At 35.4% G+C, this 25,279-nt stretch overlaps 1 protein-coding gene across 4 annotated transcripts in view; it reads left to right on the forward strand.

Moving 5' to 3' along the window:
* The window catches only part of SRP54 (signal recognition particle 54), a 38,964-nt gene that overhangs the window by 10,780 nt on the left and 2,905 nt on the right, over positions 1-25,279 (forward strand). For all 4 annotated transcript variants that reach the window (XM_008694187.2, XM_040620833.1, XM_008694174.2 and 1 more), the window contains 13 exons: positions 1-33; positions 2,838-2,929; positions 3,884-3,968; positions 7,437-7,541; positions 8,816-8,882; positions 8,963-9,020; positions 12,542-12,692; positions 14,054-14,202; positions 14,548-14,648; positions 15,153-15,239; positions 18,420-18,493; positions 18,708-18,816; positions 23,548-23,718. The exon at positions 1-33 is cut by the window's left edge and continues 78 nt beyond it. In XM_008694187.2, coding sequence (XP_008692409.1) covers positions 1-33; positions 2,838-2,929; positions 3,884-3,968; positions 7,437-7,541; positions 8,816-8,882; positions 8,963-9,020; positions 12,542-12,692; positions 14,054-14,202; positions 14,548-14,648; positions 15,153-15,239; positions 18,420-18,493; positions 18,708-18,816; positions 23,548-23,718 — 1,282 coding nt within the window. The remainder of the gene's footprint in view (positions 34-2,837; positions 2,930-3,883; positions 3,969-7,436; positions 7,542-8,815; positions 8,883-8,962; positions 9,021-12,541; positions 12,693-14,053; positions 14,203-14,547; positions 14,649-15,152; positions 15,240-18,419; positions 18,494-18,707; positions 18,817-23,547; positions 23,719-25,279) is intronic.

Below are 25,279 nucleotides of genomic sequence, written 5' to 3' on the forward strand. Positions count from 1 at the left end.
TCATTGAGCAATGCCACCATCATCAATGAAGAGGTATGTAAAATGTGTGAAATATATATGATTGCACATCATTACTAGCATCAGGGAGATGAATTGTTAGTAATCGCTATGCTTCTATTTGTTCTGATGTAGATTTAATAACCGTAGATAAAAACTTAAAACCAGATACACTAGATGGTGTTTTTTATTGAGTTGACCATCTTACTGTTTAACTTTCTATAAAGAATTATAAAAGAAACAAAAAAACCCCCAAATCTTAACTAACATGTAAAAATGACATACATTTTATGTTTTGAAAATGGCTTAGAGAGACATAGGCCCAAAACTTCAGTGTCCTGCTTCTTTCTTCTTGGGTAGGCGTGTGCGCATCTCACGTTTTTCTCCTTCACTTTTATTTAGCATTCACATAAAAGGCTAATATTTTCATGTTGTCCACTTTGATTTTCTCTGAAATCCTCACTCAGTTTTTTTTTGTTGTTGTTGTTTTGTTTTTTAGACTTTGTAAGCTGACTCCTTATATGGTTTCTGAAATACTCTTCCTCCTCGCTTTCTTGTTTTAAGTTTAAAATATTTCTTTCTCAGGCAACCTCTCGGGTCCCCTGCCTCCTTGGGAGCTTTGTACTATCACTTTGCTATTGCTCAGTAAACCTTTGCTGCCCACCAAAAAAAGAAAAAAAAGTTCTTTCTGTCATTTTTTGCCCCCATATTTTGTATCTTAATGATTTGTCAATTGAAGAAGATGAGAGTCCCTTAGTATACTTTATATTTTGTGGTACCAATGGGAGAGTACTGAATTTGGTTTTAGAAGACTTTGTTTAGCAACCTACTTGGGTAGCTTGTGATAGAAATTTAGGCAAGTCAACTTCAGATTCCTTAATGTATAAAATGAGAAAACAGTATTTACCTTCCAAGATAGTTTCAAGGATCAAACGAAATGATAGATGAAAAGTACTTTCTAGGGGCACCTGGGTGGCTCAGTCAGTTAAGCATCTGACTCTTGATTTCAGCTCAGGTCATGATGCTGAGTTTGTGAGATCGAGCCCCAGATCAGGCTCCATGCTGGCACGGGGCCTGCTTGGGACTCTCTCTCTCCCATTGTCCCTCCATCCTTCTTCCTCTCCTCTCTAAGGGAAAAAAAGTGCTTTCTAACTTGGAGGTTTGAAAAAAAATTTGTTTTTTGAACTTAAAAAAAATTTTTTTTTATTCCAGTGTAGTTAACATATAGTGCTATATCAGTTTCAGGTGTACAGTACAGTGATTCAGGAGTTCTGTAGTGAAAAAAAAATCTAATGCAGAATTTGCTATCAATACTTTAATAAGCTAATGGAATTAAATAATTTTGGGACCATCTTTGAGTTCAGCTAGTCCAGCCTCTCAGTTAACAGCAACAGAGAGTCAGTTCCACGTGTTTATTTATCTAAAGAGCCAGGATTAGTATCTTTTTTCTAATTCCTCATCCAGGGCTTTTTCTAATAATTACTGTTAAATGATAAATCATAACTTAAACCATTGTGTAGTCTTTGGAATTCAGAATAAATAAAACAACAGCCTTCCAAACAGTTTTCTCTGTTGTGTAACCCTTATGCTGTTTATGTTTAAAGTAGGGGAAAAAAAAAACAGGGAGAAGAGTTTGGTGGAAAGTAGAGTAACAGCTGTTGCTTGAATTGGCAACTTCTCTGTTCTTAGTACTGTGCTGCTAGGGAATTAACAAGAAGAAATCCCTCTAATGAAAGATCAGTTCCATTTTTATCAGACTCCTTTAATGAGAAATAGATCTGATAAGCCTCTGTAGGATGTATGAAGTGAGTTGAAGATGGGAATTATTCAAGAAGTATTCCGGGCCTATTTTTTTTTTTTTAATATTTTATTTTGGGGGTGCCTGGGTGCCTTAATTTGTTAAGCGTCTGCCTTCAGCTCAGGTCATGATCCCTGAGTCCCAGGATCGGGATTGAGCCCCACATCAGGCTCCCTGCTCAGCAGGGAGTCTGTTTCTCCCTCTCCCTCAGCCCCTCCCCCGCTTATGTGCCCGAGGGCACTCTCTCTCCCAAATAAATAAATAAAATCTTAAAAAAAAAGTTTTTATTTTTGAGTACTGTCTACATGCAATGTGGGGCTCGAACTCATAACCCCAAGATCAGGAGTCACGTGCTATAACTGACTGAGTCAGCCAGGTGCCCCAGGGCCTACGTTTTTGCAGACATTTTCCTGGCCCAAGGGATACAGCAGTGACAAAACAGACTAAAAGCCTTGCCCTCATGGAGCTTACAGTTTAGTGTATAAAGACTGACTTACATGAGCAACAAAAGCCTCATCTTTTTGTAAGACTTTATAGTTTATGACCTTTTAACCACAGCATCTTGTAACTCAGCCAATATGTGATGATAGTGAGTTACTAATGGAGGGTAGTTTTCTTTTCAACTTTGTTCCTCTGCTCTGAGTAGAAATAGTGAGACTGCTAGATCAGACCCGGTCATTTTCTTTTGCTACATTTTCTTCCTGGTAGTCCAATTAAGCAGATATTGTGAATATAAAGTGCTGTGTATCAGCCACAGAAGGCGTTCAATGGCAACATCAATTGTGTAGTAACTTTCTTCGGCTTACATATTGTCTTTACTATTGTTACTTTAATGTAGGAATAAAATTGTGATCGTTAATACTTGGTTGAATAAAACTAAATGGAATGTCTTATTTTGACAAAATGATTAGATGTTTGATAAGATTACCACTGATTGACAAACTTTTTTTTTTCTTTAACAGTGTAGTATTGTTTTTATTAAGCTATGGGAGTATATGGTGACTGATCAGCCATTGTTTTTTATGTATTTATTTATTTACAGGTATTAAATGCTATGCTAAAAGAAGTATGTACAGCATTATTGGAAGCAGATGTTAATATTAAACTAGTGAAGCAACTAAGAGAAAATGTAAAGTAAGTTAAATTAATCAGGTAAAAAGCAGGCAAACTAAATTTAGTTTACTGGGATGAGGAGCTAACTAGAAAAGTCTGCTATATCATGAAACATTTCTGCTGTACAGCATTTGAAAAGAATAGAACTCATATGTTGCAAGACTGCGTTTATAGTGTGTTTCCATAATGATGTTTCAAAGAAGAAACTACATGTGGCTTCCATTTAATTATGGATTTCTTTCCATTTTACTACTCCTTTATTTGGATGGATTCAATCATACACAGTATAGTATTTTAATATAAAAGCCTTTTAACAATCTTCATAGAAAAGTGGTGCCATTTTATCCTCTTCAGGCTTAAGATGACATTAATCAGCCTCCTTCATTATTGGAGAATTGTATTCGTTCTTGTTCTCCTTTTGGTTTTTCTGTCCATATTTGAATGAAGGAGTAATGTGTGTTGTTTCAGTTATTGTGTTCTTTGGGAGAGGCACTGACTGGGGCAGGGCACATAGAATAATACAGGCACCTCAATTAACTGCTTGAGTCCTAGCCCTTGTAATGTTCAGGCCATGTCTCCTTTTCATATTGTTAGACTGGGTAATAAATGTAGAACTCCTGGCACTTAAACATTTAGAACTAGGGAAAGCAATCCTATTTTCTGCTGTTTGTAAAGATGCATAAAATATATATGCTGTAAAAATAAAGTTTATACTTTGCAGTGATAGAGGACAAATTAATATTTAGACTTTCAAAAGAAAGCCTTGAAAAACTAACCAAGGTCTTGTATCTAATATTTCATGGTAAAGTCTTTATGATATAGACTTATGAATCTATAGTAATTATATGCATGCTAATCAGAAGACTATTAATGTGAATAATTGAATATTTTTACATTCTTTGGAGCAGAAACTTTTTTTCAAAGTGTCTTAACTGGCTTTTCTCTCTTCTACCCACAAAACCCATCATCATGAAGGTCTGCTATTGATCTTGAAGAGATGGCATCTGGTCTTAACAAAAGAAAAATGATTCAGCACGCTGTATTTAAAGAACTGGTGAAGGTAAAAGTATATCAGGACTGTGCTATGATTCTCCGTAGACTCCAGTGGGTAAAAATACATTAGCACTACAAACAGGAATACTGTTTCAGAATACTTTTTACGTTTTTGTAGAATATTCATTTCTATTAAAAATATTAATTGGAGGATTATTAACTTTTCTAAAGGGGCCTGTTTTTGTTATAGACTTTTTCTGAATACAAAGTTCTGAGTATAGATAAGAAAGGCCAGTACGTTTCCCGTAAAAATACCCAAAGTCAGGTTACAAAAACTAAAACTTCATTACAGATTAATTGATGGAAGGGCTTCTCTTGAGTTTATCCTCTTTAATATCAGGTGTTGCCTATTGAAGGTCCTACTTTTGTACGGAAAGTCACTCTTTTCTGAACTGTTCGTTGTGTCCAGAATTCCCTTTGAAAAGACCAAATATCCCGACTCTTGCCTAGATTATGAGCAATTAGTGAAATTTATTTTGCACGTGGTAAATATAACCTATTGCCTTGTATTACCTTAGACCTGATGTTGCTGCTGTGGTCATGAAAATTATGGTGAAAATCTTAGAGCTTTAAAAAGTATGCACAGGTCCAATGGTAGGGGGGGAAAAGGAAGGAACTCAAAAAATTTTCTTTAGAGGAACATATGTCTGCTAGTGGTCTTCTAGTATTTTCCCATTTATTGTGCGAATAGTTTCATTTACTCCTTTGGTTTCAGCAGAGCTGATTGATACTTTGAAAAAGTCTGGTGTCTCAGATGGTTATATCATTTCAGGTAGTCTTGTAGACTAATTAATAAAAAAAAGAAATTCAGACCTGAGAGAGGTCAGAGGATTTATCCAGTCATACTTCTCAGTTTGTAGTTGAGAAAAAATGAGACAGCTAGTTAGTGGCAGACACAGGTCTGATCTCCAAACTCCTTGTAGGACTCCTCACGTTATTTCCAGTTTGCTTTTCATCTAGCCCCTGAGGTCAGTGCAGGGTGAGTGAAAATGTCTGTTTTTAGGGTTTGGCATGCATAGACAATTCTGGTGCATTAACTGCTTTGTTAAGAAGCATTTATTGACTACCTACTTTATTCTAGGCAGTATGTCATGCTGCTGATAGCAGAGATAAATTAGACTGGTCCCTATACTCAGAAGCTTATGGTCTAGAGCAGTGGTCAAAGCAAGGTCAAAACTTTTCACAATAACACTAAGACATTATTTGCCTGTTTTTGCCTTTTTCATTGTTCGATATTTACGCTAATAGTGCAAAAGCAATGGTGGGTAAAATTCCCTAGCATGTAATCAAGGCAGTAGCAGCCAAGTATGCTAGTAGTCATTGTACTCTTTACTAGTACACACTTGCAGGGGGAAAAAAAAAGCCTGTTTTACTTAAGAATGCCCATGATGGAGCAGAAGTTATTAGTTGTATTAAATCTTAACCTTTGAGTATACACGTCTTTGTATGATTTTATGGGATGAAATGAGATGTATATAGAAAGCTCTCTTGCTGCATACTGAAATTTGATGGTTGTCTTGAGGAAGGCACACGTGTGATTATTTGATTGCAAGCTGAGCTAGCTGCTGCTTTCATTAAATACCATTTGTATGTCAACAAACAGGCAGATAATCTGTGGTAATTCAGACTTGAATAAGATTTTCAGGTGAAGTGAGCTTGTCACTTTAAGGCAAATAAATAACAATATTGTGTCCAGTGATAAAATTGGAGCTTTCCAGTGAAAACTAGAAACTTGTATCTCCACCACATGTTTGACAGGATCTTAATACATTTCTGATGAGATCAGTATTGATACAATAAATTTTTTTGATGTCAGTGACTGATACATGATGTTATAAAATCATGCACCAGCATAAGATACATTCAAAGTGGAAGATAGAATAACAGATTTTAATGTAATGGAGTATGACGTTTATATGGTTTCAGATCCTACATTGCAGCTAAACTTAAGAACTATAATTATAAAGGAGTCCTGAGACTGAAAAGTCCTGCTGTTGGAGGAATGGAGGAATAGAAGTTAGATTTATAAAATAATTAGTCACTAAAACACATATGTTCCAAATTTAGGTTCATAGAGAGCTGAGTGCTTCTGCTGCGAGATAGGGAGACTGGAGGTGAATGTAGGGTAGCATGAGTGTTCTGAAAGGATCTGGGGGGGGTGGATTTATGTTTGAGATAGATTGTGTCTATTTCAGAAGTTTCCTTATGGGTAGGCCTGTGCCTGGAAAAGAGATAACAAAATGTGTTCTCTTTTCCTCCCTTTGCTACCACCTGGCTTGCCCTTGAAATTCAGGTATAATACGGACCGTGTGATCTTTATATAGTCTCACGGGTTTTGCAGACTTTCTCTTAAGGACGAGATAGTTTAGGCTTCGTGGGCCGTATGATTTCTGTTGCAGCTACCCTGCCCTGCTGTCGTAGGACAAAAGCAGTCCATGAGTGGGCATGGTGATGTTCCATAAAAACCTTATTCACACATAGTTTGCCGGTCTCTGGTCTAGGGCATTAACTGCAATTATGGCTTTATTATCAGGTGGAGATACATGCTTCCAGCTCTAAACAACTGACTTGCAAAGGAATTGTTTTTTTAAATGAACTTTTAGAAAGGCCTCATGCTTATCGGTTTGGGGGCTGTCCATATACGAACCTTAATGTCTCACTGACTCATGAAACTGGCGGTTGTTTTTTACCAGCCCTCTAAATATAATCACTTCCTAGAACAGTAGGTTTGGCACTGGAGAATTTGATATCTGACTGACCTGGAAAATCTTTCACATGTAATTTGTAACTTTGCTCTTCATAAACATTTATTACGTTGAGCATGAAGATAGGTGTTGTCCCGTTTGGCAGCTGCTAGCCCCATGTAGTTATCGAGCACTTGTAGTGTAGTTAGTCTGCATTGGGATGTGCTGTAAGTATGAAAAAAATGCCCAATTTGAAGACCTCCTATGGAAAAAGGGAATATAAAATATCTTGTTAATTTTTAAATATAGGTTATGTGTTGAAGTGATAGCATTTTAATATATTGGGTTAAATAAAGTATTAAAATTAATATCACTTATTTTCACTTTCTTTAATGTCACTACTAGCAATTTAAAAATTCATATGCGACCTGCACGTATATTTTTATATTTCTGCAATGCTGATGTAGATTGCTCCTTTGGCTCAAAGTTGGTCTCACTGTCCACACTCCAGCTTGTTCGAAAAAGAGGTTTTGAGATCCCTTCTCTGAGTTGGTTTGGGAGTACAGGCTTACTTATGACTTTGCAATGCATTGTTTTATATTCATTAAATTTTACCAAGTGTGTACAGAGAGGGAAATAGTCAATTTGTATTAGAATGGTAGGATTATGGTTGCCTTTTATACTAAAATGTCTTTAAATTATTTTTACAATTTAGAAGTTGTAGAGAGAGGGATTTTGGATGTAAGCATATGTTAACCTCATTTTATTTTTATTTTATTTTTGGTACCTAGCTTGTAGACCCTGGAGTTAAAGCATGGACACCCACTAAAGGAAAACAGAATGTGATCATGTTTGTTGGATTGCAAGGAAGTGGTAAAACGACAACATGTTCAAAGGTAAATTATACTTAGTCTTAGAAAAAAGTCATGGAGAAGATATGTTTGTGTAAATTGTTTTATGTCAAAGCCAGGCTAGTATTGTTGCTTTACAATTTTGTGTTACTTAATATATTGATAATGTTTTTGTAATAGCTTTTTGTATGATAGAAAGAATCCCAGAGTCTCCCATGTGGTTGCTTTTTGTAAGAATGGTGGACTTTTATATAACTATGCTGTTTCTTTTACCAAAGAGACTGTTCCTATCCTTTAAGGAAGTGAGGATATGATTTTTGGAGAAGAAAACATGGAAAGTTGACCTTATCTCCCATGGTTCAAGGCTCCCTTTTTACAGTGTCCCCCGCAACATAATCTAGATCTTCATTTAACATATCCTTCTACTAATTTTTAATTCATTATACCACCTCTTTCTCTGGAATGCAGTGCCTCAAGTTTGTTACCAGATTTTGTTTTACAAGCCTCAACTATGTTATAGTCTAGAAAAAAAGAGAAAAGGATTATTTCTTAGAGAGTTATGTTACTGTTTGTTTTTACTTAATTAACATTACATTTTTCACTATGGTCATGTATTCCTTGATCATTTTATATCCTTTGAAAGTTACTGGATGGCAGTTAGAATTTAAACCCTTTAGCAAATTTGCTGAATTCAAAAATGTAATAATAGGGGAGCCTGGGTGGCTCAGTCAGTTGAGTGTCTGACTCTGGATTTCTGTTCAGGTCGTGATCTCAGGGTCATGAGACTGAGCCTCATGTCCTGCTCTGCCTGTGTGACACACATATACACACAATATTACTCAGCCATAAAAAGAATGAAATCTTGCCATTTGCTATGACATGGATGGAATATTATGCTAAGTGAAATAAGAGAAAGACAAATACCATATGATTTCACTTATATGTGGAATTTAAGAAATGAAATGAGCAAAGTGGGGGGAAAAAGAGACAGACACAAAGCAAGAAACAGATTCTTAATTATATAATGAGAACAAACTCTGATGGTTACCAGAGGGGAGGTGATGGGTGAAATAGGTGATGGGGATTAAGGAGGGCACTTGCTGAGATGAGCACTAGGTTATGTATGGAAACCTAGTGTAATACTATTTATTAACTAACTGGAATTCAAACAAAAACTTAAAACAATGTAATAATATTACTTTCAGGAGAATATGAGCAGTTTTACTTTAATCTTTAAGTAAATAACAAGGTAAACAAAAATTATGTGTATAATAACTTGTAGTTATTGATATTGTATTTTTTAAATGTTCCTTTCCCAGTTAGCATATTATTACCAGAGGAAAGGTTGGAAGACCTGTTTAATATGTGCAGACACATTCAGAGCAGGTAATATGTTGAAATTTGAAAACAGTTCTCTGTAATTTTTATTTTCAAGTTTGAGGACTCATTAACTCTTTATCTTATAGGAGCTTTTGACCAACTAAAACAGAATGCTACCAAAGCAAGAATCCCATTCTATGGAAGGTGGGTTTCTGGTTTTTATTTTGATATTCACTCATGTGTCTCATCTTGTCTGAGTTTTTGTTTTATCTACCTGGTCACATTTTAATATTTACTTAGAAGTTTAAGTCTTCCTGGAACAAAGTGGGGGTATAATTAATAAATTGTTATCTTTTATTATTATAACACGACTTTTCTGATCCAGCCTGATAGATCAGAGTGGACATAGTTTAGTTTATAATCTGCCTGTACTTATCATCCTGCCTTGTATGCTTTCTTACTTGCTTCCCTAATCTTCTAAGACCTATCTGAAGCATTCCTTGATTAAACACACCAGTGAATTCCATACCGTTTCTTTAGTACATAATTTTTAAAAGTTTGTGTTTGATCAGCCTAAAATAGCTTATAATTTATAATTATCTCAGATGGAGATTCTCACATCATTGCTATCTTTCATTTGATACAGTAGTTCAGTTAGGTAGTTTATACATGTTAGAATGATTAATGAAAAGAATCGAGTCTAGATGGAATTTAGGACTTTTTCAGGGGATAGCATTTTTCTTAACATTATTAATATAAATGGTTTCTTAGAAAGTTAAAAGAAGCTACAATTTGAGGTAATTGAATGAATGATATCATTTTATTAGTCCTTGCCTTACACTTTTTGGCTGGCCAGAAATGCTAATGAACTTCGGCTGATCCTATATTCTTTATTTAAAATTTTTTTCTTTTAGTTTTTTTTATGATTTCTAATAGGCAGATTAAAGAATAATGTTAAGAATTTTATTTTTCAGATAAGCACTGTTTCTAATATAGATTTAAAAATCAAGGGGTAAAAAATATCAAGGGATAATAAACAGTTGCATCTTTAGAGTTCAAAATTTGTAAATAATTTAGCGGATAATTAACTATTGGCCAAAGCCAGAGCATTTCTAAACAGTATTCTCAGTACCATTTACTAAATAATTTCTCCTTTGCTCATGTAAGTTTAAGAAACCTAATACATGTATGGAGTAAAGTATTGGTGATCATTGTTTCCTCTAGGAGGACTGAAGGAAGTGGGACTGAGGAAGAATTTGAACTGCATCTCTGTTGTTAAATTTACATATTAACACCTATTTTAGGGGGTGGTATATACAGGACCGTTTGTTATATTATCATTTGTTCTGTATTTTTTTTTTTAAACTGTATTACTTAAAACTTTTAAAGAAGTGAAAGCACTTACAGTTTCACTTCCCAGTTTTTAGCATGGCCACCTGTGATTTTTTTCAATGTCGGTACAAACGAATACACAGATATAGGTAGATAGATAATCTTAAATTGAAATGGAGTCTTACAGTGCTTTGTACTTTGTTGTGATAATGGTTATATGTAAATTTGTCAAAACTCATCAAAATGAACACTTAAAATAGTGTATCTTACTGTTTATCAGTAGACCACTATACAGTTGATTACAAATGGGATGTTATTACAAGATTGTGAGTACTCTTGGGATGGAGTGTGGTGCCGGTTATGTCGTTTCTTTTTCTTTTTTTTTTTTTTTAAAGATTTTATTTATTTATTCGACAGAGATAGAGACAGCCAGCGAGAGAGGGAACACAAGCAGGGGGAGTGGGAGAGGAAGAAGCAGGCTCATAGCAGAAGAGCCTGATGTGGGGCTCGATCCCAGATCGCCGGGATCACGCCCTGAGCCGAAGGCAGACGCTTAACCGCTGTGCCACCCAGGCGCCCTGGTTATGTTGTTTCTTGATCTGGGTGTGTTTGCTTTGTGAAAATTCACTGAGTTTATAATTTGTGCAACTTTCCTATATAAATGTATTGTACTTCATTAACACATACAAAAAAACGGGATCGTAGTAATTCTGGAATAGACCGTATACGGTTTAAGGTAATTCTTTATGACATCATTGCAATTCCATTGTATGCTTGTATGCGATCATATTTCTTTGTATGTTCATATATTTTAATTGTATCTTTAGCATATTTAAAAATACCTGGTAATGCTAATCTCTTTTTTCAACATTCTCTTGCCTATTCTCATCTGCTTATTTTCCTAGATTAAATTTAAAAATTCCTTATTAAGTTCCAAAAAGAAAAATCTTCCAAAATTTTGCTTGGAACTATATTGAAACCGATTAAGTTAGTGGAGAACTGACACATTTACTATATTTGTATTGTTCAGTTTGAGAACTTCCTATGTCATTTTGCTTTAAAAATTTGCCCTTGAATATAGTAATTTTCTTCATTTAAATCTCACACGATAATATTATTAAATGCCTTCCTACCTAATTTTTATTGTTAATTTAGGGGGAAAACTTTTTTTTTTTTTAACATATGTCTTTTCATTTGACAGTATTGATCTGTATAAAAAGTTGCCGCTTCTGAAAACAGTGCAGATTAAAATGTGATCTCATTTCTTGATTTTCAAGTTGAAAAGGTTTTTGAGGGGGCGTCTGGGTGGCACAGCGGTTGAGCGTCTGCCTTCGGCTCAGGGCGTGATCCCGGCGTTGTGGGATCAAGCCCCACATCAGGCTCCTCCGCTGTGAGCCTGCTTCTTCCTCTCCCACTCCCCCTGCTTGTGTTCCCTCTCTCGATGGCTGTCTCTATCTCTGTCAAATAAATAAATAAAATCTAAAAAAAAAAAAAAAGAAAGAAAAGGTTTTTGAGGATGGTGAAAATGTGGTTATATTAGGAATGTGGTTATATTAGGAATGAAATTAAACTTTTATGGAAGACATTTTCCTTTTAGAAACCGAAAGCTTACCCATTAAATGTAATAACACTCGTGTTATAGGAGTCCCAGAAGAAGTGAGAGAAAAGGGGGCAGAAAATTTATTCGAGGAAATATCTGAAAACTTCCTAATCTGGGGAAGGAAACAGACATCCAAATCCAGGAGGCCCAGAGAACTCCCATCAAAATCAACAAAAAAGAAATCAAAGGCTAAATTACAGATCATGTGATCCAAATTCAAGCTGTAGGAATATGTCATAACAATATCAAAGAAACAACATTATGAACTCTTTATATTGGCTATTATTTTTAATACTAAGAAATTGGAAATACTTCAGATGACCAACAATAGGGCATTTCTTTAATGAATGATAGTATAGCCATATGATGGAGTGTTATGTAGCCTAAAAGTCATGTTTTACAAGATTATTTAATGGTTTTGTAAAATGCTTACAAAAGGGTGTTAAATGGGAAAGCATGTGTGAAACATTTATTTATTAAAGAAAATATAAAAAGTATTTGAGGGAAGCACAACTCATTCAGATAAGACATGCAGCAGAATCACATAGAATTTTGTAATTGGGAAACTGGATATTGCTTTATGTTGCTCTAGGAGTGGTTTGCTGTCTTTATTTTTATTTTTTATTGTTTTGTTTGCTATTTTTAGTATTTATTAGATTTTCTTCTAAATTGAAATTGTGATCATTATGACTTTTTCAGAATAGATTAAAAGTACACCAACGGTTGCCAAATTATTAATAATTGGAAGTTTTGCTTTATGGTTGTTGTTAAATCATTTGTCCTTGTTAAATAGCTATACGGAAATGGATCCTGTTATCATTGCCTCTGAAGGAGTGGAGAAATTCAAAAATGAAAATTTTGAAATTATTATTGTTGATACAAGTGGCCGCCATAAACAGGAAGACTCTTTGTTTGAAGAAATGCTTCAAGTTGCTAATGCTATAGTAAGTAACTTTCAATTTAACAACATTGTAAGGACTTTGGTTAATTTAGTTACAACCTGATTGTGTTTAAGATCTATATAAATTTTTTTTTCCTGTATGATAGATTCCAAATAATTTATTTCTATTTTCGGTATGTGTATCTGTATGGTAAGGATTTAATTTTCTCTACACTAGATATGAAATTTTCATGAGTAAGTATCAAAAAAATTTTCCTTTCTCAGTCATCTTACTGTATATATAGGAAAAAACAAGAAACAAAAATTTAGAATTAACCTTTAATATCTATTGAATTTTTTTTAAGAATGCTTTATTCAGCCTCTGTTACTAGGGCAGTCTCTTATTTTTTTTTTTTAAGATTTTATTTATTTATTTGAGAGAGAAGAAGAGAGAGAGAGAGACAGAGAGAGAAGGAGCAGGGGGAGAGGCAGAGGGAGAGGGAGAAGCAGACTCCCTGCTAAGCAGGGAGCCTGAGGGGGGCTTGATCCTGGGACTCCAGGATCACAACCGGAGCCAAAGGCAGATGCTTAATTCACTGAGCCACCCAGGCACCCCATCTATTGAATTTTCTTTCTGTAAATTATTTAAATTAAATTGGGACATTTACTTTAGATGAATTTTGATTTTCAAAATGAAGCATTTAAAAATGTTAATGATCATTTAGCGCCTCTTTAAAATTGTGATGGAAATAATTTAGGGAAAAGAGTTTCTAGATGATCTGTAGAATGTATTTTGCCCATGAACCCATGTTTTGCCATTGAGGAGTTGGCAGTAATTCTTTAGCTAATGGTTGATGCTAGTAAGTTTCTTTTTAGCCATGCCATTATTTTGACCTAGTTGAGCAGAGCTAAGGGGAAAAACCTCACCTGTTTTACTCATTTTGATTTTAGTGCATACTTTTCTACTTTTTTCCTCTTACTTACTTCTAGTATTCGTTTGCCTAGAATGTGATTCCTCCAGATCTTTGCATAGCTTTTTTCCTCTTTATTCAGGCCTCATCTCAAATGTTACCTCCGGAGAGNGGAGGGAAAACCCCCCCCCCCCCCGGCTTCCCTACCTAAAGAAGTCTCCGACACCTCAAAACTGATACTCTCTATCCCATTTTAATTGTCATACGTCTGCAGTGTTTACTTGCCCATTGATTTTCTGTCTCTTCTGACTAGAATATAAGTCTTACAAGGACAGGGATTTTCTCGTTTATCTGTCTCAGGACCTAAATGGTGCCTAATACGTAGTACTCTCTCAATAAATATTTATTGATTTAATGAATAATTATTTATATTAAATATTTTTCTATAGCTTCTAATGATGAAATTTACTTAAGAGCAGTAAAAATATGTCTCTTTCTTATTTAAATTTTCTAGCAACCTGATAACATTGTTTATGTGATGGATGCCTCCATTGGGCAGGCTTGTGAAGCCCAGGCAAAGGCTTTTAAAGATAAAGTAGACGTAGCCTCCGTAATAGTGACGAAACTTGATGGCCATGCAAAAGGAGGTGGTGCACTCAGTGCGTAAGTGTCATTGATGCTATTGTCCTACGTCTTGGGCTTATATGGGTGTGTGTGTGTGTGTGTGTGTGTGTGTGTGTGTGTATTTATAGCTTTCTTATTGATCATTTAAAATATATTCCAATATAGAGTCAAATTTTAAAAATTAAAAAAAAAAGATATATTCCAGTAGTGGACCTAATATGGTCTATAAAAGAAGTTTAAATAGAATCAGAATTTTGGAGTCTTTCTGATATAGTTCTGTTTTAACAAGTGAAAAGAAACTTGAACTTTGTCTCATTACTTTGAAATCTGCTAGAAATTTGTTTGCCTTTTTAAAATTATTTCATGTTTTCTTTTTCTTTACAGAGTTGCTGCCACAAAAAGTCCAATTATTTTCATTGGTACAGGGGAACACATAGATGACTTTGAACCTTTCAAAACACAGCCTTTCATCAGCAAGCTTCTTGGTATGTACAGTGGTGGGGATATAGAAAAATCTCCAAGAAATAGCATGGATATTTAGGACAGATTGGGATTTTAATCCTACGCTCTCATTGACTAGTTCAGGAAAATCATTAGCTTCTATGATTTATCTTCCTCACCTGTAAAAAGTAAGGATAATGGTTTTCTGCTTCTTCTGGTTAGAGTGGTAGAATGAGCTATTAGACGGAAAGTTCTTTGGAAAAGTTTGAGAGCACCGTACAAAAATATGTAGTTGTGGTAATAGCGGGGGGAGTGGTAGTAAAACTTTTTGTACCAGGTAATAGAGTTAGCATGGAATTGGGAATAAAACCCTGGGCTGGAGTCCCTGCTTTGTCACTTAACCTCTTGAGGTTGTTTTCTCACCTGTAAAGTATAGTAGGAATATCTGACCTGCTGTCTCACAGGGGTATTATCTGTGTGCATGTATTTTGTATAATGTAAAGCAGCATATACTGTTGTTAATTTTTCTCTTTTTTTTGGTCTTGTAGGTATGGGCGACATTGAAGGACTGATAGATAAAGTCAATGAGTTGAAGTTGGATGACAATGAAGCACTTATAGAGAAGTTGAAACATGGTATATGAGAAGCAAAAGCATTTGCTCTCAGATGTCTTCCCATGATTTCTTTTTGAAAAAGCTACTGTTAATTTGTTTGAAATGATAAATCTGTGATTAAAGTTCAATTCGTCAAATGTTTATTTCCTACATGATTTATATGCAAATAATTTTAAATCTCAGATATGTGAACAATTGTAGAATTGAGTGTTTTTATTTTCTTCCTTGTAATCAAATTGCCTTAAGGTTAAAATTGAGGTTTTCATTGGGTTTCTTGAAGTAGAACAGGTTAAATGTAAGTTGGAACATTCTTCCTAATCTGTTTACTTATAAATGATGTGTGTGTGTGTATGTGTATATATTATATATATAATAAAATATAAAGAAATTTAAAAGAATGAGATTAAGCACACACATTTTTAAAAAAATTTTTTATTATGTTATGTTAATCACCATACAGTACATCATTAGTTTTTGATGTAGTGTTCCATGATTCATTGTTTGCGTATAACACCCAGTGCTCCATGAAAGCACACACATTTTTTTCACACCACATTAAAGACCACTCCTGTAGAGAATATACGTTGGTATTAAGAGCTCAATTTCTTAAATCTATCATACCTGAATTTATATCTGATCTATTTTTAGCTGTATAACTTTTTCAAATTACTTAACCTTAATTTCCTTATCTGTAAAAAATAGGTAAGGTACTAAATATCTTCTTTGTAGAGTTGTGAAGATTAAATCAGCTGTTGCATATAAAATCAGAAGCTTTCAGCATATATTATTATTGACCATTTCTGTTTTTCTTCAAATGATCTTACTGTCAGTTTCCTTGGTCACATACTATCCCGCTTTTTGCTCTTTTTCCCTAACCTTGTCAGTTACGAATGCCTTTATCCCTCTCTTAAATGTTGGTGTTCTTCAGGGATCAGTGGTAGGCCATCTTTTCTCTAGAGCTTCAGATTGGTATCTTTCTGTTTCCCAGACCATTCTTGGATGTTCCATTGACACTTCAAATTCAGCATATCCGTATCTTCCCATCCTAATGTCTCACCCTGTTTTTATAATCAATGAATGCTAATGTCTTATTGCCAGAGGCACTTGGGTATTGTCATGGACTCTCTTATTTCTTCCTAGTTCTGCCCATTCCTTTTCCCATCAGTCAGCTCGTCCTAGTAATTCTGCCTCCTAAATACCTTCATTCCATTCCTTCTCTCCAGCTCCTACAATTATGCAAGTTTTTCTCTTGCCTAGATTGTTTATTCAAATTTTAATTATCTTCCTGTTTCTTGGATTCTTCCCCTTGGATCTGTTTTTCATAGATCATTTCATTGTAGCCAAATGATCTTTGAAAAATGCAAGTTTGATTCCATTACTGCCTTTCTTGTCTTTCAGTGGCTTCCCGTTGCCCTTAGAATGTTTTTAAATGACTCTACCATTGGGGCGCCTGGCTGGCTCAGTTGGAGGAGCATGCGACTCTTGATCTCAGAGTTGTGAATTTGAGCCCCACATTGGGTGTAGAGATGAAAAAAAATGACTTTACCACCTAGCCCACATCTTCCATATCATTTTTGATGTTCTTCTTAACCTCCCATGTGCCATTCATGCTGAATTTCACTCAGCTTCTCCAAGTTACATTGCTGTCTGTTACCCTGTGCTTTTGCCTATTAGACAGGTGTCCTCTATTCTTCCTACTTCCACCGTCCTCTCCCCAGCCACGCTGGCTAACTCCTACTCATACTTCAGTCTCTCCTTCTTTAGGGACATTATGCCTGATCCCTGGACTGAGTTAGAACTCTCTGCTATATGTTTCCATGCGCCTTGTAATTTTTGTATTATTCATCAAAATTATTAGATATCTATCTTCCCTGCTTGAGGGTGAAGGTAAGTTTCATAGCTTTGTTCCTCACCTTTTATTACAGTACCTAGCACAGTTCTGGCACTTAGATCTTTAATAAATATTCTATCCCTCATTGCCAGGTTCTTTTCCCCACCTCCCTCTATACTGAACAGCCTTACCACTGCTTCCACCAGCCCACTAAATTATATCCCTAGTCAGTCTACTTTTTGACTCTTAGGTCTCGCCTTATGTCTGCATTTTGCTTCTGCTATTAGCATTCTACTAATTTCTGAGGTCACCAAGTAGTAACCTTTCTTTTTTTCCTTGGTTCCCAGTATTTAAGTGTTATCTTTCTTTTGTTTTCAAAGTCTTCACTTGGGTTCCATGACAGTGGATTTCTTAGACTATCATGGCTTCAGTGGTCACTTCTGTATAATGGCCAAATATGTATTTCAGCCTTAACTTTTTCTACCACTGTTTAATTTTGCATTTCTAGCTGCCTGCTCTAACATTTCCTTTAAAATATTGTACTGCCACTTAAATTCAGAATGGCTAAACCCAAATACCTTTTACAGGTATATCTTTAGGGCATAAATAGAAAATACTCTGGATTGTTGTTGTTATTAATTGAAGTTAATTTACATGTAACAAAATGCTTGGTTCCTAAGGATATGATTCCATCAATTTTGACAAATGCATAATAACCCATATCCATCAGGAAGCAACATTTCTATTAACTAGAAAGTTTGCTCATTCTTCCCAGTAAGTACATCATATTGTAGGAATCCTAGAGTTATGTCCTTCCCCCCTCTTACCTAGCTTCTTTCATTCAGCATAAGCTTTTGACATTCATCCATTTAGTTGCATGTACCTGTAGCTTGTTCTTTAATCGCTGAGTAATATTTTATCCATAGTCTATCGTTTTCCTGTCCGTGGACAGCCAAGTTGTTTAGGAAACGCCAAATAGTCTTCTAAAGTGTGACGCCATTTTACATTCTCACCAGCAATACATGAGAGTTCTGCTTGCTCCACATGTTCTTTAACTTCGTGTTGTCAGGCGTTTTAGTCATCCTGGTGGGTAGAGTTTGTCTTGTTTTCAAGTTTTGTGTATATTTGTTTTTGTTCATCTTCTCCGATAGAATGTAAGCTTCTCTAGGGTAGAATCTGTCTGTGTATCTGTATATTTTCTACTGCATGCATCCTATGATCTTGCCCATAGTAACTGCTCAGGAATGTTTATTGATTAGATGTTTTGCAAGTGTGCTTCAAGATGAACCCATGACTAAGGAAAAGATTAAGTTTATTGAATGGAAATGTACATTCTCTAATATGTCTGAACCATTTCTATTGTATTTCAGGTCAGTTTACGTTGCGAGACATGTATGAACAATTTCAAAATATCATGAAAATGGGCCCCTTCAGTCAGATCTTGGTTAGTTATCCTAAAAAGTTTTTTTTTCCTACCTTCTTCTTTCATTAATTTTTTAAAGAATAGATGCATTCGCTTTCATTATTTTTGCTATTTGGGTAAAAAAAACATTTTAAAAACTTAGTGTCAAAATTAAAGCCAGTAGTTACATGTGAACATTCTGAACAATTTAATCTCAAGCTGTTTTTGATTTTATGTTTAAATATATTTGTTTTAGGGGATGATCCCTGGTTTTGGAACAGACTTTATGAGCAAAGGAAATGAACAGGAGTCAATGGCAAGGCTAAAGAAATTAATGACGATAATGGATAGTATGAATGATCAAGGTAAGATGGCCAATTACTTGATTTAGAGGACAATGTTCTCAATATTTGCAAGTGGATAGTTTCACTGTGTTCTTGTGGACAAGATGGGGAAAAATTTAGACTGGAAGAATATTGTTAGGTAGGTTTGTAGCTGTTTGAAAGCTTTTACTCAAAGGGTTATGACTATTGGATTGACTTCATCATAGAGAGAAATGTCTAGTACAGTGTTTCTGCAGACACTCTCCAGTGTTCTCCAAAGAATACTCGTTCTTCATGATGATGATAGAAATAACTTGAAAGGAGAGTTCTGTAGTCAGATAAATTTGGGGGAATTCTGGGTTAAAAAAACTATTCAGTTTATTTATTGTAAGTCTCCTCAGAACTCTCATATGCTAACGTGAGTTGGGAATCTGTAAGAGAGATCATTTAAACAATGTTTACAAACTTACTTTGCACTGAAACTCTCAGGTTTCAGTCTTTTTTTTTTTTTTAGGGAGAGAGAGCGGGTGCATGCACAAGTTGGGGAGGGGTGATCAGAAGAGGGAAAATACACCCTCAATAAAATCCTTTCCTGTATCTCCAGTCTTTTCTTACCTACTGATTTTTTTCCCCATCAGCATATAAACATTCTTAAGTTCACGTTTTCTGGGCTATACTTCTCCGTCCTGCTTTTTTGCTCTTCTTTTCTCTTTTCAGTCAAACTTTTTGAAAGAACAGTTTGTATTTTTCTCAAACTATTGAAATCTGACTTCTGTCCCCACCGCTACGGAAATAGATCATACAAAGATTTCCGGTAACCTGGGTTGCTCCAGTGGATCCTTTTCAGTCTTTTTCTTGACCTTTACAACACTGGCTGTTGTTAATCACCTTTTTTTCTTGGGTTCTATTATACCATCTCCCCACTTCTACCCTTACCTTTCTTGTGAACTCAGTCATTTTTCCAGCCTGCCCCTAAGATGACTGTATATTACAGGTTCTGTCCTCAGCCAGTTTCTTCTCATTCTGCTTATTTTCTTTGAATAATTCATCCACATGTGTGCTTTCTCTGCTGCTTGACCGATTATTTTTTGTAGCCTCTACCTCTTTTCCGAGCTCTAGGCTTTTATAGTAACCCAAATAAGATTGCGTCTTTCTCATCTCTGTATCTTCAACACCACAAAAAGTTTTGTATGTAGAATTAAGAATTGCAGCCATATCTAGAGTATTTACTCTGTCCTGAGCACTTTACATATATCAATCCATCTAATCATCACAGTAACTCGCAAAGGACAGTTCTGGGGTTAAAATCCATTATTATCTAGCTTTTGCAGATTAGGAAACAGAGACGTAAGAAAGTTGAGTAACTTGTCCAAGGGTGCTAGCTACCGAGTGGAGAGACTGGGGGTCTGGCTCAAGAGTGTACACTCTGGATCACCTCCTCTCTAGATGCTCAGCTAAATGGTGGACATGTTTGAAAGTTTTCTGAGGCACGGATCCAAAATGTAGTTTTCTCCCTTGGTGAGTGACGCTTCCATCCGTCTGATAGATATCTATCTACTCGGTCACCCAAGCTAGAAAGTGGGGTCAAGCTAGATTTATATTCTTGCTCATTTCTGTTTAGTGGTTCTGTTGATTATGGAGATGAAGGTTTTGAAATGCCTAACTTTTCTCCTCTTAATTCTGTAAGTTTTATGTCAGGTAAGCTCTTTTTTTGGGTACGGTACACATTTAGGATTGTTAGGTCTTCTTGGTGAATTGACCTTTTTGTCATTATGTGTGTAATGTCCTCCTTTGTCCCTTGTCTGTTTTGTCTAATATTATTATAGCTTTCTTTTAATCAGTTGTTTGCATTGTTTATCTTTTTCTATCTTTTTACTTTTAATCTGCCTGTATCATTATATTCGAAGTGAGTTTTATGTCAATAGCATGTAATTGGGTTATTTTTTTTCTATTAATACATTCTCATATACTCTCTTTTAACCGATATATTATTGATCTATTGGAACTTGGTTCTGCCATTTTATTTTTGTTCTATTTGTTCCCTGTGATTTTTGTTCTTCTGATTTTTCTTTTCTACTTTCCTGTGAGTTACTTGAATGTTGTTTAGTATTCTAATTATTATAGAATAATTATTGTTATTTATATTATTATTTACAGGTTATTTAGTACCTATAGTTTTTCTGAGTATATTTTAAAAAATAATTTTCTTAATGGTTGCTTTAGGTATTACAATATGCATACATATTGAATTTCGTGGTATTACAAGATGCATATACATTTAACTTATCACGGTCTACTTCTATTAGTATTTTACCACTTCTAGTAGAATATAGGAACCTTAACATTACCTTAGGTTTAGTGAGTTCCACTTTCTAAATAGTTCTCATATCTTCCCTCTTCTCTTTGTCTCTGAGTCCCCTACATTACTTCATACACTCATCATTTCTTACCTAGATTGTTACATAGTAGCTTCTTACCGTTTCCCTTTCAATTTTTTCACTTCTCTTTCCAATTTGTCTTCCTTACTGCCACAAGAATGGTCTTTCTAAACATAAAAAATTCTGGGATCAGGGATGCCTGGGTGGCTCATTTGGTTGAGTGTCGACTCTTGGTTTCAGCTCAGATCGTGATCTCTCAGGGTCGTGAGATTGAGCCCCACATCAGACTCTGTGCTGGGTGTGGAGCCTGCTTGAGATTCCCTCTCTCCCTCTCACCCTCTGCCCCTCCCCCTGCTCGAGAGCTCGTGCACGCTCTGTCTCTCTCTCAAATAAATAAATAAAATCTTTTTTTTTTTTTTTTAAGATTTTATTTATTTGACAGAGCGAGAGAGCACAAGCAGGGGGAGCAGCAGAGGGAGAGGGAGAAGCAGGGCTCCCTGCTGAACAGGGAGCCTGACATGGAGCTCGATCCCAGGACCCTGGGATCATGACCTGAGCCGAAGGCAGACCCTTAACCATGTGAGCCACCCAGGCGCCCCAATAAATAAAATCCTTAAAAAAATAATTCTGGGGTCCAACTCTTTCACTGGCTCCTTAGTGTTGTCATAATGAATTCCAGACTCCTAAGCCTGGCATACAAATTCTGTTCTAGTCTTGTCCTTATCTACTTTTGCAACTTCTTAAGTCTCAGCTCTTATCCAAGCTTGGTTTCTTCTACACAAAACTATTTTTATTCTAGAAATCCATGTTCTGCTTCCTAGAATGTCCCTTGCTTCTTTCTCTTGTTTACTTAACTCATATTTGTCCTTTAGGACTAATCAGTTAAAGAGGAACCATTCGCATGGAGCCTTTTCTGACCTCCTTTCTTCTTTAAATTATGTCCCCTTCTGGCATTTGTTTTAATTCTGTCAGACTGCTTACCATGATGTGCTGTTATGAGCTTGTCTTCTTTCTCTTCACTCCACTTTAAGTCTTAGAATACATATTTTCTAAATATTTTATAGTGAAGATGTGGCTTAAAAGCTGCATTTATGAAATGGATTTAGATTTTAATGACTGTGAATTTATTATGAGATGTGCTCCTTATTTGTATTGGATTGGATTTCAGTTCACTTCTGGACAATATGCTTAGAGGGTGTAGACAAATTGGAAAATATTAGGAAATCAGGATAATGGGAGTTATTAGGGGCACCTGGGTGGCTTAGTCGGTTTAGTGTCTGCCTTCGGCTCAGGTCATGATCTCAGGGTTCTGGGATCGAGCTCTGCGTTGGACTCCTTGCTTGGTGGGAGCCTGCTTCTTCCTCGCCCTCTGTTGCTCCCCCTTGCTTCCGCTTGCTCTCTCTCTCTCTGTCAAATAAATAAAAATAAAATCCTTAAAAAAAAAATAAATGGAACCATGTTATAAGAGGAACAGTCAAAAAGAATTGGATATTTGTAACCTAGAGAAGATTCACCAGAGACTTGGTAGCTCTCAAATATTTGAAAGCCTTATTTTTTGTGCATGGCAAGGAGACATGTGTGCAAATAGGAGGAGGTGCCAGGCAAATTTATTTTATTTTAATAGGTGAAAGATTTTCCATAATTATAGGTATGATAGAATGGCATAGATTACTATATTTTAGATAGTGAGTCATCTGGGGATATTCAGACTGAGGCTAGATAACCGTTTATTGGGGGATGTTGTAGAGAAAATGCTGACGTAATAGAAATTTTGACTAAAGTCCATTGCATTCCTGAGATTGTATGCAGCTAAAGCCAGAAGAAATGCACCTCATATCCTAAGAGTTATAAAAACACTGGAGGGAATTAACTCATTCTTTATGTCACAGAAAAGATTAAAATACTAGTAGTAATTATATACAAAATATTACCTTTATTCCATTGATGATAGAACCTGTCTACTTCTGTTGCTTAGAGGCCTAAGTTTATGATTTAAATGTTAATAGTTATTTAGAGCTAAAGCGAGCACTTTTCTTTTTTGAAATATACCTTGTAGTGTAAGCTCTGAGGAGCACCTGGATATGAGATATGGAAAAGGTGGACGTGGGTTTTAAAGGTTTTCAGAATGTTCTATTTTACTTAAACTGTGGGGTGAGTACATGTGTATTCATTTCATTGTTTTTATAGCTTACAAATATTAAAGATGTTCTTTTGAGTTTATTTCATGTTTAATTTTTAAAAATCAGATGTGAACATGGCAGGTGATAATAACATTTGTTAAATCAGGTGGTGGTTTCACCATTTTATTTTTGTGTGTGTAAGGTATTTGTACATAACTGTTTTGATAATGAATGTTAATTGTATGTTAATGAAAGTAATTAATCCTTGTCTACAGAGCTTGACAGTACTGATGGTGCCAAGGTTTTTAGTAAGCAACCGGGAAGAATCCAAAGAGTAGCAAGAGGATCAGGTGTGTCAACAAGAGATGTTCAAGAACTTTTGACACAATATACCAAATTTGCACAGATGGTAAAAAAGATGGGAGGTATCAAAGGACTTTTCAAAGGTAAGAAAAGTCACAGACTCCTCATTACTTAACATAGTGAAAGTAAAGAAAGAAGTTGAAAAACTAAAATTAAAGCCAGGGACTACTGCCAGTATTGGAGAACATATTGCTGAATTTCATGTTATAGTCAAGTACTTCTTGAATGTGATCTGTTATTTTATCTGTTTTTAGATTCAAAGTAGTAAACACTAATTAAAAACAAACTTAATGACTTTATTTTTATGAAGATGCAATACAGATTAAAGAAAATTTAGATAGAATAAGAAAGTATATGAAAAAAAATTGAAACACCCATTACCTTTTCTCCCCAGAGAATCCTACGGGTCCTATTGCAAGTAGGACTGTAACTAGTGCTTTGATAGAGCTAGCGCTTTCTTCTGGAACATCATGACTATTTTTCTTTATTGTCTACCATTCTTCAAAATACAGCATTTAAGCACTGAATACTCTCCCAGTGACGCTTGTCTTTGTTTTGTGCAGTGGCTGTTCGGGCTGGCGCGTCTGCTTCTGTGGCGGTATCAGTTGTTGCGTCAGTTCCTGCGCAGTCCTCTGGGAAGCCAGGGGTTTTGTCTGTTTTGATCAGATACATAGTAGACGCTGAATGAATTTTGTAATAATTCAGTATTTCCAATTTAATGATCAGATGTTTCTTTCAGTAGGTGTTTTTTAGATGACTACTCAAGTTTAATCTCTTCATAGATTTATTAGCTTGGATTTCCTTCGTGAATCACCCCTTACATTCCTTGTTCATTTGTCTCATTTCTCCCTGCTGTTGCTTTGTAGTAACTCTTTAAAATCCTTGGTTTATGTCTGCAAATATTTTACCCAGTTTTCATTTGCCTTTTATTTTTATTTGTATTTTTTAGTGAATAAAAGCTTTCATTTTTAATGTAGCCAAGCCTATTTATCATTTTCTTTGATTTCTTTATGCTCAGAAAAGCCTTCCCCGTGCTGACACCACAGTACCCACCTACATTTTTTACTTGTTTTGATTTTATTTTTTAGGTTTTTAACTTTTTATCCCATCTGAAATTTATTTTGCTGTGTATTGTGTAAGGTGAAAAGATAAGTTTACTTTTCTAATTGTCCTAGCCCTCTCTTAAAAATTTTTTTTCTGTATTATAAACATTATTTAAGTGAATTTATTATTTCAAAATGCACTGATTAGATAATCTCCAAAGATGAAGCAATACCACTGAATAGGTTTCTAAAAAGGATGATTATTTATATAATTTTTTATCCCCTTTTGTCTTTGGCACTTTTCTTATTTTCTTTGCTTGTTATATGCTGTTTTCTTTTGTTAAGATTTAATTAATTAATTAATTAATTTGTGAGAGCATGGGAGCACGCCAGCACATGAGTGGGGGAGGAGCAGAGGGAGAGGGAGAGAGAGAATCTCAAGCAGACTCCCTGCTGAGTGCAGAGCCTGATGTGGGGCTCGATCTCATGACCCTGAAATCATGACCTGAGCTGAAATCAAGAGTCCCCCGCTTAACCAGCCGAGCCACCCAGGCAACACTGTGCTATATTCTTTTTTGTGACAGGGAGAAAAGTTAGACAA

This window comes from Ursus maritimus, unplaced genomic scaffold (genome assembly GCF_017311325.1).
Source record: "Ursus maritimus isolate PB19 unplaced genomic scaffold, ASM1731132v1 scaffold_36, whole genome shotgun sequence".
Taxonomy (NCBI): domain Eukaryota; kingdom Metazoa; phylum Chordata; class Mammalia; order Carnivora; family Ursidae; genus Ursus; species Ursus maritimus.